The sequence below is a fragment of the Coloeus monedula genome (assembly GCF_965178545.1).
Source record: "Coloeus monedula genome assembly, chromosome: Z".
NCBI classification, from domain to species: domain Eukaryota; kingdom Metazoa; phylum Chordata; class Aves; order Passeriformes; family Corvidae; genus Coloeus; species Coloeus monedula.
In genome coordinates, this window is record NC_138822.1 from 83,835,541 (window position 1) to 83,852,854 (window position 17,314).

The 17,314-nt window shown below is 40.0% G+C and overlaps 1 protein-coding gene across 2 annotated transcripts in view; it reads right to left on the reverse strand.

Moving 5' to 3' along the window:
* DYM (dymeclin) overlaps window positions 1-17,314 on the reverse strand; it is a 211,736-nt gene that overhangs the window by 46,135 nt on the left and 148,287 nt on the right. The window contains exon 15 of one of the 2 annotated variants that reach the window (XM_082302075.1): window positions 11,204-11,257. The exons of the other annotated variant lie outside the window; for it this stretch is intronic. Coding sequence (XP_082158201.1) covers window positions 11,204-11,257 — 54 coding nt within the window. The remainder of the gene's footprint in view (window positions 1-11,203; window positions 11,258-17,314) is intronic. 2 annotated transcript variants of the gene reach the window in all.

Consider the following 17,314-nt stretch of genomic DNA (forward strand, 5'->3'; position numbering starts at 1 on the left):
CAAAAATAGAAATAACTACTTCAGCTGGGATCTGAAGAAAAAATCTGAAGAAAAATTAGACCTGTCTAACTCACCTGCGGAGTGGTGCTTGCCTATCAACTCATATTTACTTCAGAATATGACGTATTATGGTGTATTTTAAAAAGCTCTGAGCACTGGAACAATTCTCCCCCCAGTGCAACAGCATGAGCTGGTGACCAAGACACTACCCTAAAACACAGACTACATGACTTTCACAGAAATATTATGATTCAGATCAAGTGAGATCTATCCAGTTAGCAGAAAGGTAACAAACCACACAACTACTTTTCAAAAACTAAATATTTTTTAATAAAAGGTGTTCACCTTAAACCCCATGCATCAGCTAATTGAAACAGAAAGTATTGTTAACCATCTTCCAACAGGTTGGAGACACTGCTGTGCTCAGCTTCAAACAATGAAAAGGTTCAGAGGTTATTGCACAGTAATTAAATTTAACATTTTTGAGAGCTGATGGACAGAATCAACTGTCTGTATTTCAGCTACCACATTCCAGGTGAAGAATCTGGGACCTCCATGAAGAAAAGTAGGATATATAGTGAAGATTTTTACTCACAACTGACTACACAGAAAAGAATTTTTAAGAAGAATGATCTCCATAAAAGACAGAGAAGTGGCACTGAATCCCTGTACTGCACATACATTATCAGGAAAACTGTCTGCTCCTATAATTAGAGATTGAATCATTTCTAAGGGTTTAAAAGCTTTCAAAACAAAGGAAAAAACAAGCACAAATCCAAGGACAGCATTTGGACAAGACAGTGGAGTAATGCTGATAAAATGCCATGTGGTTTTGCTGCTCTGTATAATCAGTATCAAGCTATGGCCCCTCTGCATCCAGACATGGCATCAAGACAGGTATAAATAAATTAACAAAAACATTTTGTTGTTGCAGTTTATCACCCTGTGTATTACTTTCAGAGCAGCTGAACACAGCTGAAACGCTGAATGTGTGTGGCCAAGCAAGGACTAACCCATCATCCTCAGCAGCTTTGCAAGACCATTTTTTTTTTACTGGATTAGCTGTTATATGAAAAGAAAAGTCAGATATTGATTTGTGAAATGCAGATACATTTCAATCTAATGAACAGTACATTTAAATGAGAGGAGTTAAAAGTTTCCTGTTGCTTACAATTGACAAATTCAGTGTGGCACTCACATACAAAATTATTACAGTATTCCTTTACAAAACACGGCTCAAATAATGCCTCTGCCAACACTGATGTGTACCAGTCCTCCCCCACCTATTTTTTTAGTTTATTGTCATGGAAATAATTACAACAATCATTAAAAAGAAAGGTGGAAGCTAAAAGCTTGGTACCAACTCTGTGAGACTGAAATCATGCCTGCAAAGGGGATTGGAATGTAGGCACAGCACTCATGTTACTGTGGGTAATTCTAGGTAGTCACCTCATGTTACTTCTCAGGAGAGAAATTAGATGTGGTACTTTTTTGCAAAGATTCTAACTTTTAAGGCAAAACCAGAGATGTTTGGTCATGTTCTAGATACACAAGGAATAAACAAGGCAGCAACAGCCAAAAGAGAGCCAGGTACATGTCTGGGTAGTCTTTTGTTAAAAGGAAAAAACAAGTAATCATGCCAGAGAAAAGAGAATGGAAATAAGCTAAGAGGATGCGGGGGAAAACACGATGAATGAGAACATTATCTGGGGAAAAACAATTTGAGTTTGATAAACACTATCAAGGAACACACAGAAGTTCAAAGCCAAGGCAAACGATGGGCAGAGCTGGATGTCCCTGGATCTGACCATCCTGGAATATTGTTGCTTTCCTTATTGCAATACAATTAATAATTAGCGTGGTATACTCCTGGGCAAAGACTTTCACAGAATTCAATACTTACATCCTGATGTGTAAAACCACTTGAAAAGTATATGGCTTTTAAATATCAAGAGAAGTCAAGCAGCCTAACCACAAACCCCCAGGCATTTGCTTACAGTTCAGTTCCTTACAGTGTATTTACCCATCAAAAAACAAATCACTGTCAGCAGAGGATGCAAAAACTCAGTGTCACCAAAAACCTGTTTAATTTATGGTCCCCATCTTCTGGTTCCCACAATGGAACATTCTGAGTGTTCATCCTTTTAATTCAATTTGACATTGAATTTATTTTAATTATTGTGAAGATAAAAAAATGATTTTAAAAGTTCTATTATGAATGAATGCAAATCTCCAGCCTCTAAATGTTACCAGTTCTGAGCAGATAAAGCATGTCCTTGTGTAATTCAGTTTAAGGTTGCATAACCATCCCTTGTGGTTTGTACTGTCTATTATAAACAGAGACAAAATTATTCAGCTTTCTGCTTTGTTTCCTTCAAAGTTAGTTTACATGGAAAATAATAACTAGTTGAAAAATCAGAATTTTGGTGACTTGTGATGCTATGAAATGGCATCAATAAGCAAAGGTGGACATGAGTCTCTCTTCCATGATGAAATTAGCCCCTTGACTAGCCCAGCCCATCTTCTGACCCTCAGGTCCTGGGTCCAGGCTGGAAGTCAAGCACTGTCCTTTTCCACAGTGGTACCCAGGGTATTGTACAGCACAGATGGTGACAGATTTCTTAATGATTTTTTGCATTTTTGATCATTAACCCAGGAAGATATGCTGCACACTCAGCTACAGCTGGGACAGGGTGCCCAGAGCAGCTGTGGCTGCCCCTGGATCCCTGGAAGTGTCCAAGGCCAGGCTGGATGGGGCTTGGAGCCACCTGGAATAGTGGAAAATGTCCCTGCCCACAGCAGAGGGTAGAACAAGATGAACCTTAAGGTCCCTTCCAACCCAAACATTCAGAGATCCCATTCCATGATTCTAAGAAGCACCACTGAACAAACTTCAGTCTCATATCATGTCCACATGACAATTACATACTTCAGACTATGTATTACAGATATGATTATATATTTCTTTATTGCAAGCTGGAATTTACTTAAGTGTAATAATTTGGTTTTCCCCCCTTTTATCTGGGTGTACAGTAAACCTAAACGCAAAGTAACGAATAACTGTACGCCTAAAGAGGTCTACTTTCCAACTTTTTTACAAATTTGAGATCTAACAGAGCAACTTTTCCTTTGTGGCAAGATCCATATGAATGGTGTTATGCGTCGTATGACAATGGGTACAGACACCCAGGTCACTGGTGTGTACTAAAAAAAGCTGCATTTCTCACTGTGCATTCACATCACAGCAATTTTCCAGCCAAATTATACTTTCAGCTAAATAACTGCTAATTATACAGTCAGCACAATAAGCAGGAAGAAGCTTGTCTGCCTAAAAAAAAGCGAAACCTGAGCAGGGATTGGTAAGGGAGTATGCTACAACTGCACAATGTAAATAGGGTAAAAGAAAAAAGGAAAAGGCACACTGTGCTGAAGTCTTAATTCAAAGAAACCTGCAAAATAAAGTGGAAATGTCACACATAATTGCAGAAGAAATACTTGATGGAAATGCAGGCTGAAAAAAAGAACATGTCCAACCACAATTCTGAACTTAACTGCTTATGACAATGAATGGCTTTTAGGGAGTGGGAACTTGCTGTCAGTAATAAAATGCTTTGACATTTGAGTTTTCAAAAGTGCAAGTTGCTTTGTGTCAAACCTTGGTGGCTTTAGCTCACTTTGACCGACACTGCTGGTCCCTCTCCAGTGGAGCCAGGAGTGCACACAGTGTGCAAAAGCTGTGAAGCAGCTACTTAAAACAGCTGGACATGCTGTAATAGTTTCCTTCCCACTAACTCCACAATTCACAGAAGGAAAACCATCTCTGACTCACCACTCTTCCTGTTAGTTGTGAGTGACCCCTTAAGGACATGTGCTCCCTTTGCCCCTCTTTGAAACTCAGAGAACCCCAGGATGGTTTGGGTGGGAAGGGACCTTCAAGCCCATCTTGTTCCACCCGCTGCCATGGGCAGGGACACTTTCTCCTATCCCAGGCTGCTCAGAGTTCTGTCCAGCCTGGCCTTGGGCACTGCCAGGGATCCAGGGGCAGCCACAGCTGCTCTGGGCACCCTGGGCCAGGGCCTGCCCACCCTCACAGACAGCAATTCCTTCCCAATATCCCATCCAGCCCTGCCTTCTGGCACTGGGAAGCCATTCCCTGAGTCCTGTCCCTCCATGCCTTGTCCCCAGTCCCTGTGCAGCTCTCCTGGAGCCCCTTTAGGAACTGGAATATCAGGGGGTGCTGCACCATGTCTGTGTTGCTGTGACACCACCCATCATATTCAGAGCTGAGGCTGAAGGCCTCATTTGGATGTAAGAATAGAGAAAAGGTGAGGGTGGAGGTTGCATACGCAACCGTAATTATGGCTCTTCTCCTTTCTGAGCCCCTGTCCACGATGACTCACTATAGCTCTTCATCTGTAATATTTTCAGTGAGATTCAACAATTTGCGAACATAAATCATAAAAAATAATGGTCATAAACAACTATTTCCTTCATGACGCAGCTATGACTACAAAGGCAATTTTGTCAGCAATGGAAAAAAAAGGATACATACCCTGCACAATTAACAAATATCAAAAGGACTAAGAACACCAAATTAACCCCAAATGGACAAGTTCTGCCATTTTTTTTGCCAGAGAGAAACCAGCAAGAAAAATTTGGTGAACTGTTCCAGATCCATAAGCTGCAGCCACAAAAAGTATAGCTGAACAGACAATTTCAGTCCATTTTACATCACTTTTTTTTTTTTTGATCTGGCTTTGTACATGCTAAAGAATACTTCAATAAATTTTGGTTTTAGACATTCAGTAGTTACTTCTTCTGTCGGTAACACAGCTATTCCAGATTTCAGGGTGGTACTCCTCAATCTTTTGAGAGGAATAGACAATAGATGCTCCAGTGAATTTCACCTTGCTAACATAATTTATCAGCATCGACAATTATAATGATGTAAATTTCCCTTTTGTCTTTATAGAGGAATATCTATAGTTAAATATTTCAAATAATTTACTTTATTTTTAGTTAGTTTAAGAGAAGCATATGTATCTTGTTTGTATTAGCTTTGGGGAGATTCCAAGAGAGCTGTCTGAATTTCCTGCACTTTCAGCAGAAAATAAAACCTTCAACAAAATAAACTCGCTCTGCCAAAGGAGTGGAAGAACGGAGGGGAATGAAGGAAGCTCACAAGAAAGCTGTTCTTACCCTCAGTGAGCAAAGCAACTTCAAAGCCAAGCCTTTGGTAACCAGAATCTTATCTTCATCTCTTTTACTGGCAATACTCTTTGGCTGTTCTATGTCAAACTCCGACAACTTTTGGTAAAGTAGGTATTACATGAAAAAATGCAGGGCCTATAGTGAGTATAACCCCAAGAATTAACCCTGGCATCTCTGGTCACTGCTTAGAAATAAAAGCAGTGCTGTCACACCAGAGCAAAGTTTGTTGCCAGACACTTTGCTAAATAAACTGTCCCTCCTGACACTCTTCCTCTGCCTTCCCAAATAACTGGCAAGCTGAGAGTGCAGGTCTTCAGCCATGCCGAGACAGCCCATGCAGGAACACATTTCCCACGAGGAACTCGGCGTTTGCAGCCCGTATCCCGATGCCAACACCCACCACAGCCCACGACAGTGCTACGCTGGAGGAAATGCTGTGGTGTGTGCCACGTCCCAGGAGCAGTCTGCTCCAAGGGAAAACACACCACAGGACACCTGCCAAGGCAGCAAGCCCAACCGCTTTGATGCTCCAGAACCCTGTTTGCCTGACTTGCACTGGCCCAGGAAATACCAAGCCACACAAATATATCCCAGAGAAGGTGCAGATGCTTCACTGGTACTTCTTACATGACTTCACCACACCATGTTTATTATCCAGCTGACCTACAGCTAATCCACAGCTCATCTCCTGGTCACTCCTTCACCTTCAGCTCTTCTTCCATCCATGCCCTTCCTGTCTTTGAAATTCCAATCCTAAACCACTTCACTTTGAAATACTTTAACTTATCCTCCACCTCCCTCAAAGTCAGGCTCCAGCATCAATCAAAATTATTATAAAATGGCCCAGATTCCCTCAGTGCTTTACTGATTCTTGGTGATGTTTCACTCTCATAGCCCTGCATCTATTTTACCTGTTTACTGAGGATTTTACAATTCCCAGAATCCCCAAATGGTTTGGTTTGGAAGGCCCATTGGCAGGGATACCTTCCACTAGACCAGGCTGGTCCAAGCCTCCCCATGAATCAAATCAAATAAACTGATTTCCACCCCAACTAGCTTAAAAAAAGTAAATTACTCTGGAAGACATCTACTAAAGCTTCAGAGGTCAAGCTTCAGAGGCTGGTCTAAGCCCACCAAGAAGCTCCAGCATAAGAGGATCCACCACAAAGCCCAAAATACCTGACAGTCACCAGCTGGGAACTCAAGCACTCCCCAGACAGTATTTCCAAACCACATGCAACAGTGACAACAAAATGCAAACAGTATTTAGTAAAACCGAACCCAGTCATCGTCTAAGATTCCACAAAACCTGGGAAGCAACTGCTACTAGGAAGATGACAACATTCCTACTAAGAAAATTGAAACTGTGAATCTGTATTTTGTCATACTATGCTTGAAATACTAATGAGGTTTTCTTGCTGTTGAAAGGAAATGAAGATTTCTCCATTTATCCTTGAAACTAAGCAGTACTCCCTTAGAGGTATGGGAAGATTTTGTTTAGTTTGACTGGTAGAACAGGAAAGGACAAGTCCCATATGCAACCCCAACTCCACCATACAAAGGTAAATAGATCATCATGATACAGGCCTTAGTTAACAGAACCAATCTACCTTGAGGAGAGCCCAAGGACTTTAAAGACATTCCTCAAGTGAAAAATTTATGATTCCAGCCCTACACATTCAGCTTAGCTGCAAAATGTCACCAGCAAAACTCTTTGGAGAAGTTATACAGCAATTGGTGCTGCAGGAACTGAAACCTTGATGCTTACCATGAATGATAACCATCACAGGATGGTTTGGGTTGGAAAGGACCTCAGAGACCACCTCCTTCCACTGTCCCTGCCACAGCAGGGGCATCTTCCAGTGTCCCAGGCTGCTCCAAGCCCTGTCCAACCTGGCCTTGGACACTGCCAGGGATCCAGGGGCAGCCACAGCTGCTCTGGGCACCCTGGGCCAGGGCCTGCCCACCCTCCCAGACAGCAATTCCTTCCCAATATCCCATCCAGCCCTGCCCTCTGGCACTGGGAAGCCATTCCCCCTTGTCCTGTCACTCAACTCTCTTGTCCCTCTCCACTTCCTCACAGGCTCCCATCAGGAGCATGGCAGGTCTTATATAAAACAAAGTTTCCAATTTATGCATTAAACCTAACAGTAATACTAACATAAATAGTACCCAATGAAATCTGTAGACCTTAAAGTATATATTAAAGATGATTTCTGATGACCCTCTTTGAAGCAAGTGGTTCTCCAAAACGAACAAATTTAACAATTTTGTAGGAAGTTACACTCACTACATAGGCATTCATTTTTGTGTTTCAGTTCCTAGTTAAGTCCAGATTTAAGCACCCTTACCGTATCCTTAATGCTTCTTTGGAATGGGGTCTTATTCTTTTTATCCTGTGTGATGTTAATTGAAGTACAGAAACCCTTATTTTTATCATGAAGAAGAATAAGATGGCAGAACATTACATCTTAAAAATGGCCAGAAAAAACCACCAATTAGCAGTTTAAACCAAACAGTTTTCTTCACATTTTTACTTCATGCCTCCCAAACTTTACTACACACAATATGCCAGAGTTACAGGAATGCAACTTATCTACCAGTTCTCTATCACCCCAGAATCATCTCTGACTGTATTATCAAATATTTTCTTCATCCTTGACATTACGCTTTGCATTAACAACCGTGACACTCTCTGAAAAGCATATATACATCTATTAGTGTATTTCCTATGAACCACCTGCTATCATTCAAGTAAACCCCTCAGTGTTATAGATTACTCCAGTCCTGGGATCAGCTCTGGGCCCCTCAGGACAAGAGAGACATGGAGGGGCTGGAGCGTGTCCAGGGCAGGGAACGGAGCTGGGAAGGGGCTGGAGCCCCAGGAGCGGCTGAGGGAGCTGGAAAGGGGCTCAGGCTGGAGCAAAGGAGGCTCAGGGGGGACCTTGTGGCTCTGCACAAGTCCCTGACAGGAGGGGGTAGCTGGGGGGGTCGGGCTGTGCTGCCAGGGAACAGGGACAGGAGGAGAGGGAACGGCCTCAGGCTGGGCCAGGGGAGGCTCAGGTCGAGTATTTGGGAAACCTTCTTTTGTAAAAGAGCTGTCCAGCCCTGGTATAGGCTGCCCAGAGTGGATTCCCCATCCCTGAGGGATTTAAAAGCTGTGTGGATGTGTCACTTGGGGACATGGGTTGGTGCTAGTAGGCAGTTCTGGGAGAATGGCTGGACTTTATGACTTTTCCAACCCAAACTCAAGAGGGCTTTTTGAAAGCAAATGATCCTACAATTCTATGATTTTGCAGACCTATCTTCAGTGTGTAAGCAATTTTAATTGAGAAGATATCAAAACAAACTGAATATATACTGATCCCTGACTAAAGCTGTCAACTTCACAGAAGCTAAATTCATAAGTTCTCCTCTGATTCCTCACTGATCAGACCCCATGTCTGCTGTGACACGGCAAAACCATCAATGCCTTGGAACTGTTGTCTCCCTCTGGAAGTACCACTCTGAATAATTTTGACCCTATCTAAGAGAAAAAACTTCACACACGAGACTGTGTAATCCAAGTCCTCAATACAAACAAAGACTGCATGGAGTTTCCATAATTTCTGTACTATCCAAGCAGAAGATTTTCCAGTCCTGATGATGCACAGGATGTCAGTGGGGAAAGTGAGTACTTCTCTCTACCCAGCAGCCAAAAGATTCTGTACTTCTGCCCTTGGGGGGAAAATTGCTATTGAAATTTCTGTGGGAGCCATAAGAAACTCAGAAGGGGTTCGCAGAGCAGACATACCCATCATTACAATTCAGGAAATGCCAAGGAGGCAAGGGAATGCTGTTACTGCTGAGGGAGGACACATCCTGCCCCTGCTTCCACAGTGCAAGGCTCCTGCTCTGCTGAAACACCAAAAATTACTACAAAGGGAAACTGAAATGGGTAACACAATAATAGAAAACTACCACAAAACACCAAAAAACCCCTCTTGACTGCCTCATGACAATATTAGTCATGTTTAAAAACAGTAATTACAAAAAAGGTTGATTTAACCTGTTGCTGTTCATATAGAAGGTGACAGTGTGCCCACAGGAAAGTTTTTATGATGGTTCCGTATTAAAAAGCAGCAGTGTATGATAAAAAATGTCAGGTCCCAGACAGCAGACACCTGACAAGGGGTTATGGCATGAGATTCCCAAACTTCTGTGAGCACAAATACGATGCTTTACAGCCATCATCTTATACCAGAGCTGAAGATAAACCACGAAAAATGCTTTTATTTCTTATGATACATTAAAAGATAGCATCATGGTTAAAGAATTCCTTATGACACCACTCGGCACACATACTGTATTCATTCTTTCAGTGGTGTTAAATATTTTGAAAATTAAAGGGAATAGATTAACAAAGATGGGTGAAGCCTATCAGAAAAATCACATCATTGAGCTTTGAAGTGGTTTGCAGTATAAAGGAGATAAGTTCTTTTAAAATATTAGAAAATATAAGAAAGTGGTTTTGTTTTCCTCTTACCTTACCAACTCTTCAAAACTAGTCACTGCCAGTAAAAGTATCATTTATTCTATTAACCTGGGCCCGAAAAACCTCCATGAACAAATTTCAAGAACTGCTCTCTTGAGCTGAGTAAAATATTAATTGTAAGGAGATGAGAAACAGCCTTCTGAGTGCTGATAGCAAACAAACCAAACAAATTGGGTAGCTTTTAGATTAAATCTCTTTTCACTACATTCCATCCTATTTTTCAAGGACGTTTGGACACAAAGGCACTGCATCATTTCTGACAAACACAGAAGTTGCTGACCACTGCTCTGCTGAATGTCCTGGAAGCACAGAGCAGCTGCAGCCTGAATGCCAAAAAACGAACCTTTAACTGAGACGTGGAAAACCCAAAACTCACAGAAGATAATTGTAGAAGTCTACGTACACAGGCACTTGTTCCAAAATGAACTACGAGCAACAGATGGTATTTTCTCAAATGTTGAAGCAAAATGCTCTTGATAGAAATATGTAAAAACTGCATTTTCCAACTAAATAAAATTTCCTGAAATATTTATGAAGTCTTGTCTATTTTGGGACCAAAGTTAGTTTTGTGTAGTCTGGTTCATAAAGCACAGCAGTGACAGACAGGGACAAGATGAGAGATTACTGCTGAAAGACAGCAAAGTACCTGGGTAGGTTGTACATCCACCCCAGGGTCCCTCAACTTTTCCTCACCAAAATCCTGTTTGTCATTATGACTGGTTACCTATAATTTACACTAAGTTTTCTAACAAATTCTAATTAACAGTCTACCACATGGTAAGATGGCTAATTTATTGCAGAAAAATAATTTTATGTATCAGAAAAATTCCACGAAGCTTTTTCCCATGGGAATGTAACATGACTCTTCCTATTGACTCAATTTATCAAAATCTAGAAGATTAGTGTTGGAATGGGAAAACTTGTCATTATTTGTTCAGATAACTTTTTTTTGGCTGCACTGAGTAAGCATCTGATTTCTCTGCAAGTGCCACAAATTATCTGCTGGTGAGTAGATAAAAGACCTGCCTTTGGGAACTGCAACATCCATTCTCTCCTCAGTTTATCTGGGGAGAACAGATATACTTCAGATAATGAGTCCTATTGCAGTGAACAAAACAAATTGAATCTGCAATGTTACAATTCATCTTATTTTCTCTAGAACAGGATGGCTGGTTTTTGTTATTAGCCAACATTATCTTTGAGGTCAAGGGTTTGGGTTAGCACACACACAAATGCTGGAGTGGAACAGGCTCTGTACACACCGTACCAGCTTGACAGCAACAAAAAAATGCATCAGAACACAGCGTCTTTGGAGAATATGTCATGTATTCAATAGCGGGCCACAGCTCACCCAGCTTGGGCTCCAGCCTAAATATGAACAAGAGCAGCTCTGGAAGAGCTCCACCATATTCCAGTAACATATCTGAAGGGCAATTAAAAAAAAAAAAGGTATCTTACGTGTCTCAACTTTGTTTCAGAGACGTGAAGGCAATCAGACATCTCCCAAAAGCGCTGGGGATAACAAATACAGGAGGATTAAACAATGCAATGTATTAGAGGCTTGTCTTCCCAGAGCCTTCTCTTCCCCAGGCTGAACACCCCCAGCTCTCTGCGTCTAATTCAGAGCTTGTTAAGAAGTGCTACTTTTTGTCCAAATTCTGGGTTATTGTTTCTATAATTAACCAATTCTATGGAAGACTTCCTATTTATAAAAGCTGATCTAGCATATGAAATGTGCAATGTATTCCCCCAATTCACTTAGTTCCTAATCAACAAAGAAATAAGAAAATTAAGAGAAATAGCTGATTACATGAAAGGGAATCAAAAGTTCATCTTTTCAATTACACCTGTGAAAAACATTAGGGTGTCTAAACAATTTAATAAAAATGAGTAACAGACTCTTATAAATTTCTATTTCTTCTAAATACATTCTTTACATTTTCGGAGAGGTTTTTCAGAAAGATATTTCACAGAGAACAAGAATCCACTCTTGTCAATAGGGATAAACAAAATGTAAATTCTCCCTTCCACATTTCTTTAATGCTGTTTTCAGGCCAGGTGATGAGGAAATCAGTTTTCAGTAAGTGGCTTATTTTGCTCCTTGTGATACTTCATATGAGCAGCAGAGAGGAGCCAACCCTTTTTCAAAACCCACTTTTGGTTTTGAATTTCTGTCTATATTAGTAATTTTTCTTCTCCAAACCTTTTTCTTATTCACTTCATACCAAGACTGTCGTTTAATATGGTTGACTCATTCCCTTTAAAATACTCTCCTTTCCTTCTTCCCATCATTCAGTCTCCTGGCCACCCACACTGCCAATCAGCAACAGTTGCGTAACATTATAGGTAATATTAACAACAGCCATCAGTGGGAGAATTGCCCTCAGCAAGACACTGAAATGCTGCTCAGGGGGACAAGACCTCTCCAAGAAGATAAACTGTGAACTGATGAGATTAACTTGCTTCAGTAACATGGATACAACCTGGAATAAATATGGCTCTGTAGAGACAGAAAATGGTCCTGTTTCAACATTTTATAGAATTACAGAATTGTTTAGGTTGGAAAAGCCCTCCAAGATGGAGTGCAACCATTCCCCCAGCACTGCCAAGACCACCACTGACCCATGTCCCCAGGTGCCACAGCTTTTAAATCCCTCCAGGGATGGGGACCCCACCACTGCCCTGGGCAGCTCTGCCAGGGCTCGACAACCCTTTGCATGAAGAATTTTTCCCCAGTATCCACCCTGAGCCTCCCCTGGCCCAGCCTGAGGCCGTTCCCTCTCCTCCTGTCCCTGTTCCCTGCCAGCACAGCCCGACCCCCCCGGCTGCCCCCTCCTGTCAGGGACTTGTGCAGAGCCACAAGGTCCCCCCTGAGCCTCCTTTGCTCCAGCCTCAGCCCCTTTCCAGCTCCCTCAGCCGCTCCTGGGGCTCCAGCCCCTTCCCAGCTCCGTTCCCTGCCCCGGACATGCTCCAGGTCCCTCCATGTCCTTGTTGTCCTGAGGTGCCCAGAACTGGACACAGTATTTGAAGTGTGGATGTTTCAGTTCAGACAGATTTGAGCAGCATCTCGACAGGTGAGTAACTTCTTCCATTATTTTATCCAATGTGAAGCACACCATCTTCTTCTTATATCACGTTTCTCAAAATCAAGAATCTTGGTCTACCCTAAGGTCTATTATTTTCTTTGTCTTTCCAGTGTCAAATCAGATATCTGCAATGAAGGAATCTAAAGATCTTTGTTCATTTACTTTTTTAATAATGTCTTAGCATCCTTTGATAGAAATAGATGGGGTTTTTTTAAACAACAACTAAAAACGTACAAAAATTTCACTGGTTAGTCTGTAAATAGCCCTGAAAACATGAAGAGGAGAAATTGGAAATGGAAGGTACAACTTGTTCCGCCAATATCTCATAGAGAAAAAGCAGCACACAAAAATTCCAATTCCAGTTAGGTATTTAGTACCAAACAGCCTAAAAGGTTTGGTACATACTTTCTTCCTCATCCATTTCCTCTACTTTATATGGCTGCACGTTTAAAAAAACAATTACTGGGATGTTTATAACATATGGTCACATACTTATGATTTTTAAGCACCACATTTTTCAATCAAAACCTTGCGTTAGGAACACCAGAAAATTGTTTTAATGCATTGTTGAAATAGATTGCTGTTATAAAAATAAATCCTACTCTTTGGAGAGCTACTGCATTAGGTTGTTCTGTTTGTCTGCGGACGTCTGACCAAGATGAACCATCCAGGTGAATAATTGGTTTCTGAGAAACCCTGAACAACTCACTCATGTGAAAGAGGCAGCAGGAAAAGCATCTAATGACCAAATCAGCAAAGAAGGGTGCTTTGGGGATCAGTACTTTTCCTTTTTTCACCCAAACACTTCAACACTTGTCATTAGTCTGAATAAAACAAATGTTGGTTTGCGTGGCAGTAATAAACAGTTTTATGGAGAGGCTCATGAAGGTTTTATCTTAATAATGTATCACATTTTCTATCTACAGCTACACCTCAGACCCTTCTAAAATCCCAGCATTCCCAGGTTTCCAGTTCTCTCAAATGCAACCCAATTAGCTGTGCAGGAGAAAAGTCAGCATACAAAATTCTCCTGTTTAATTTATGGAGGTGTGAAGGAACCCCAGGGTCTCATCCATTTCTAAGACAAGATCTTACAACTTTTTCAGCTTAATCACCTTTTCTTTTAAGACCACTCATTTAAGCAGTCTTATCAAAAAACATGTGGTTTGAGTGCAAAATCTTAACAAATGCCATAACTTGTATCCTTTACTACAAAATTATGACAATGTCCTAAAGCTATATAACTGTTAAAGAAGAAGAATAAGTAAAAAATTATGATGTTCATGTCTGGTTGATTTCAAATGCGTCTAACGAGCAAAACAAGGGGTTTTGAAATTACTTTAGCAGGTGTTTGCACAGCTAATGTCAGAAGTTCTTCTACTTACTTGTTCTCCTGCCTCAAAAATCTGAAGAATGGAAGATTTTCAATCAGATGATCACAAGATGCTATTGCCACAGTAAATGTTCTTTAATAAAAAGGAATTTTCACCCTTATTTTCCAAAATAATGAGAATTTCTAAGCGAAGTAAGGCTTAACACCATCTATGACACACAAATACCAGACACCAATGACACTTTTGTGGAACTCCTGAGTGATGAAAGACCATCACCTTTTTGAAGAACATCATCTTGATGTTCTTCAATGTACTTGTCTAAAAATTTTTCAACCACAAGCAGTGTATTCATGAAAACACAATAATGAAAAAAAAAGCTGCAAATAACTATAAGTACTTCATAGTGATATACAGAAGTTCAAACAGACTGAACTTCACCATCTTTTTCACAGGAGTTCAGGATAGTTCTTCTGCTTAAAGATAATTTATGCAGCATTTTCTCATGAAAGTTTCAATTCATTTAAAGGAAAGAACTGATCAAGAATTCAGACAGAACTGCAGAATTCAGCTATTACTCAATAGAAAAGCTCCCTTTAGATTTGGGTTAGGTTGGTTATTTCAGTCTATTCTGAAATAGCTATTTTTTGGTGATATAAAAATAGGGGGATTAGGTAGGAGTAATATTCCATAAAATATAATTCATCTGGAGGAGGCTATGACTAATATTTAGAAAAAGTATTTATAGGCCCTCTGCTCAATACTGGAGACAGGCAAACCCAAGAATAACCTGATATTGAAAATGTTACTTCATCAGCCATCAAGTCAGAGTAATCAAAAAGAAGGTATTATAGTGCAAAACAAGGTGACTCTCATATTAAGTGCAACTTAATCTGCTAGAATCCACATACCACACAAAACCCACCGAGCAGTATATTGCTTTCCATACACTTTCAGTAAACAACACCCTAATAAAAAATCCCTTCTGTAATCACATTTTAAGTTTACTACTCTAGACAACATGAGAATCTAAAAATTCAAGCACAAATCCGAAGTTTATTAGGCCATTAACAATGCAGGGCTAAGGTATTTAAAAAAAAATCTTACTGGGTTTCTTGATGACATTTGGAAATGGAAGAAAATAGAGACAAACCACTGAAGAGACCCACGCAGTGCTTTGGGTGGTTTCTGAGTTTTAAAAAAGATTATGACAAAAAAAAACCCCCAACAAAACAAAACTACCTTGGCTTTTTTCCTCACCCTAGTATTTGACAAATATGGACATATCTCAGTTAGGAGACTTGATTTAATTTGGTAAAAGTTTCTCATTCTGCCAACAGTGTATCCAGCTCTACACATTTTGTGTGTTCTTAGCAGTTACCACTGAGCAGTACTTTACAGACTACCAACTGAACAACGTTAATTGCACCACACTAACTCTATTATGGCCAACCAGTTTATTTGGAAGTGGGTTTAATTTCATTTCTGCATCATTACTGGAGTCAACAGATGATCGCAGGGAAGACTTCCCATTTCTTTGTGATAACACTTTTTATAGGAAAACACTTCCATGTGATGGCACAGCTCTGCACTAAACTGTTCTTTAGATAACTAAAAAAATCAGATAGAGTTGCAGGATACCTAATTTAATATTAGATATGCAAGCACAGAACATATTATAGGACCTGATGAACCTAGAGGTCTTTTCCACTCCAAATGGCGCTATGATTCATAGAATCATATAATCCTAGAATGGTTTGGGCTGGGAAGGCTTAAAGATCATCTCGTTCTAACCCCCAAAACATCACAACATTTACTTAAAGGACAAATTGTTCACATCAGTCATGAATGAAATACTTGTTTGCTACATACTGGATTAAAAATTAACTTGTCTGCACATAACTCAATCTAGAACATTAATAGATTTTAGATCTGTTCCATTATGTTTAAAAGACAGAAAATACTGCAGTTCATGGACCTGATTTTACCTATTCTTTAGCAACTCCAAGTTTCTAAGATAAATCTGGAGCTCTTAATTATAACAGACAATTTCTTCCTAGGAAGTAAATGACGCAGGGGAACCTTTTAACATCTATCGATGTACGGGGGGAGACTGGGCTGGTTCTCTCTTGGGGAAACCCAAATGAAGGACTATTTATGAAGTACTTGGAGCTTTGAATAAAATCAAATGTAATAACAAGATATAAGTTCCCCCCTTTCCCCCGAAATTTCTTTTTTGTTGAAACCACTTTTGTAATACTGCTTTTTAATAACCCCCATAATGGCTGAATTAGAGGGACCCCAACTGAAGTCATTCATCCCACATAAAACAAACATTGCTTTTTCTTCTTAGCTTTGTTTTACAAGCTACATTACTTCCAGATGACGCTCGAGGGGCCTAGGAGTTTCAAGAGTTAGATGGTTAAACAGACAGCTGCTTTCTATTTACCATATAAATCAGGAGAAAATCAAAGAAGAATCTAAATATTGGAATTCATTTAGCTCATTATGGAGCACAAACTGAGGGGGAAAAGAAAATAATACAGAAATCTCGTCATCCAGATGCAAAGTTTAATTCTGGTTATCAAGATGAGAGAAAAACTCATCAACATTTGCAGAATTCCAGCCCTCCATGAAAGCCAGCTTTGCACAGTGGGTAAATTTACTGGATTGGGAAGGAGTCAGGAGAAGTCAGCTTTGATTGGGAACTCTCCCAGTACCACCAGGTTTTGCTACTACAGACTTTACATATATAAATATATATTTAAATATATATTTTTATATATATACATGCCCATGTAGAGCTCACTACATCTGTATTTTTAAAATTTTTCCCTTCAGATTGTCAACATGCACTTATTTCTGTACTAAATAACCCCAACAGCCAACAGATTTTGGAGGATTAAAGGACGGTTCTCCATATATTGAGTATATTTAATATTGAGTATATTTATTAATATGAAAAGTTTTGTATTACACTACAAGGTTTCTATCCTTGACAAATTTCATCTGACACTGAAGTGCTGTTTAAATGACAATCCTACATATTAAATAATTGAATATATTGGCACTAAGTGTGATTATTTCTACAATTATTACTAACACATTTAAGCTTCATCATCTGGCTAGAAGAATTTATTTTTTTAAAGCCC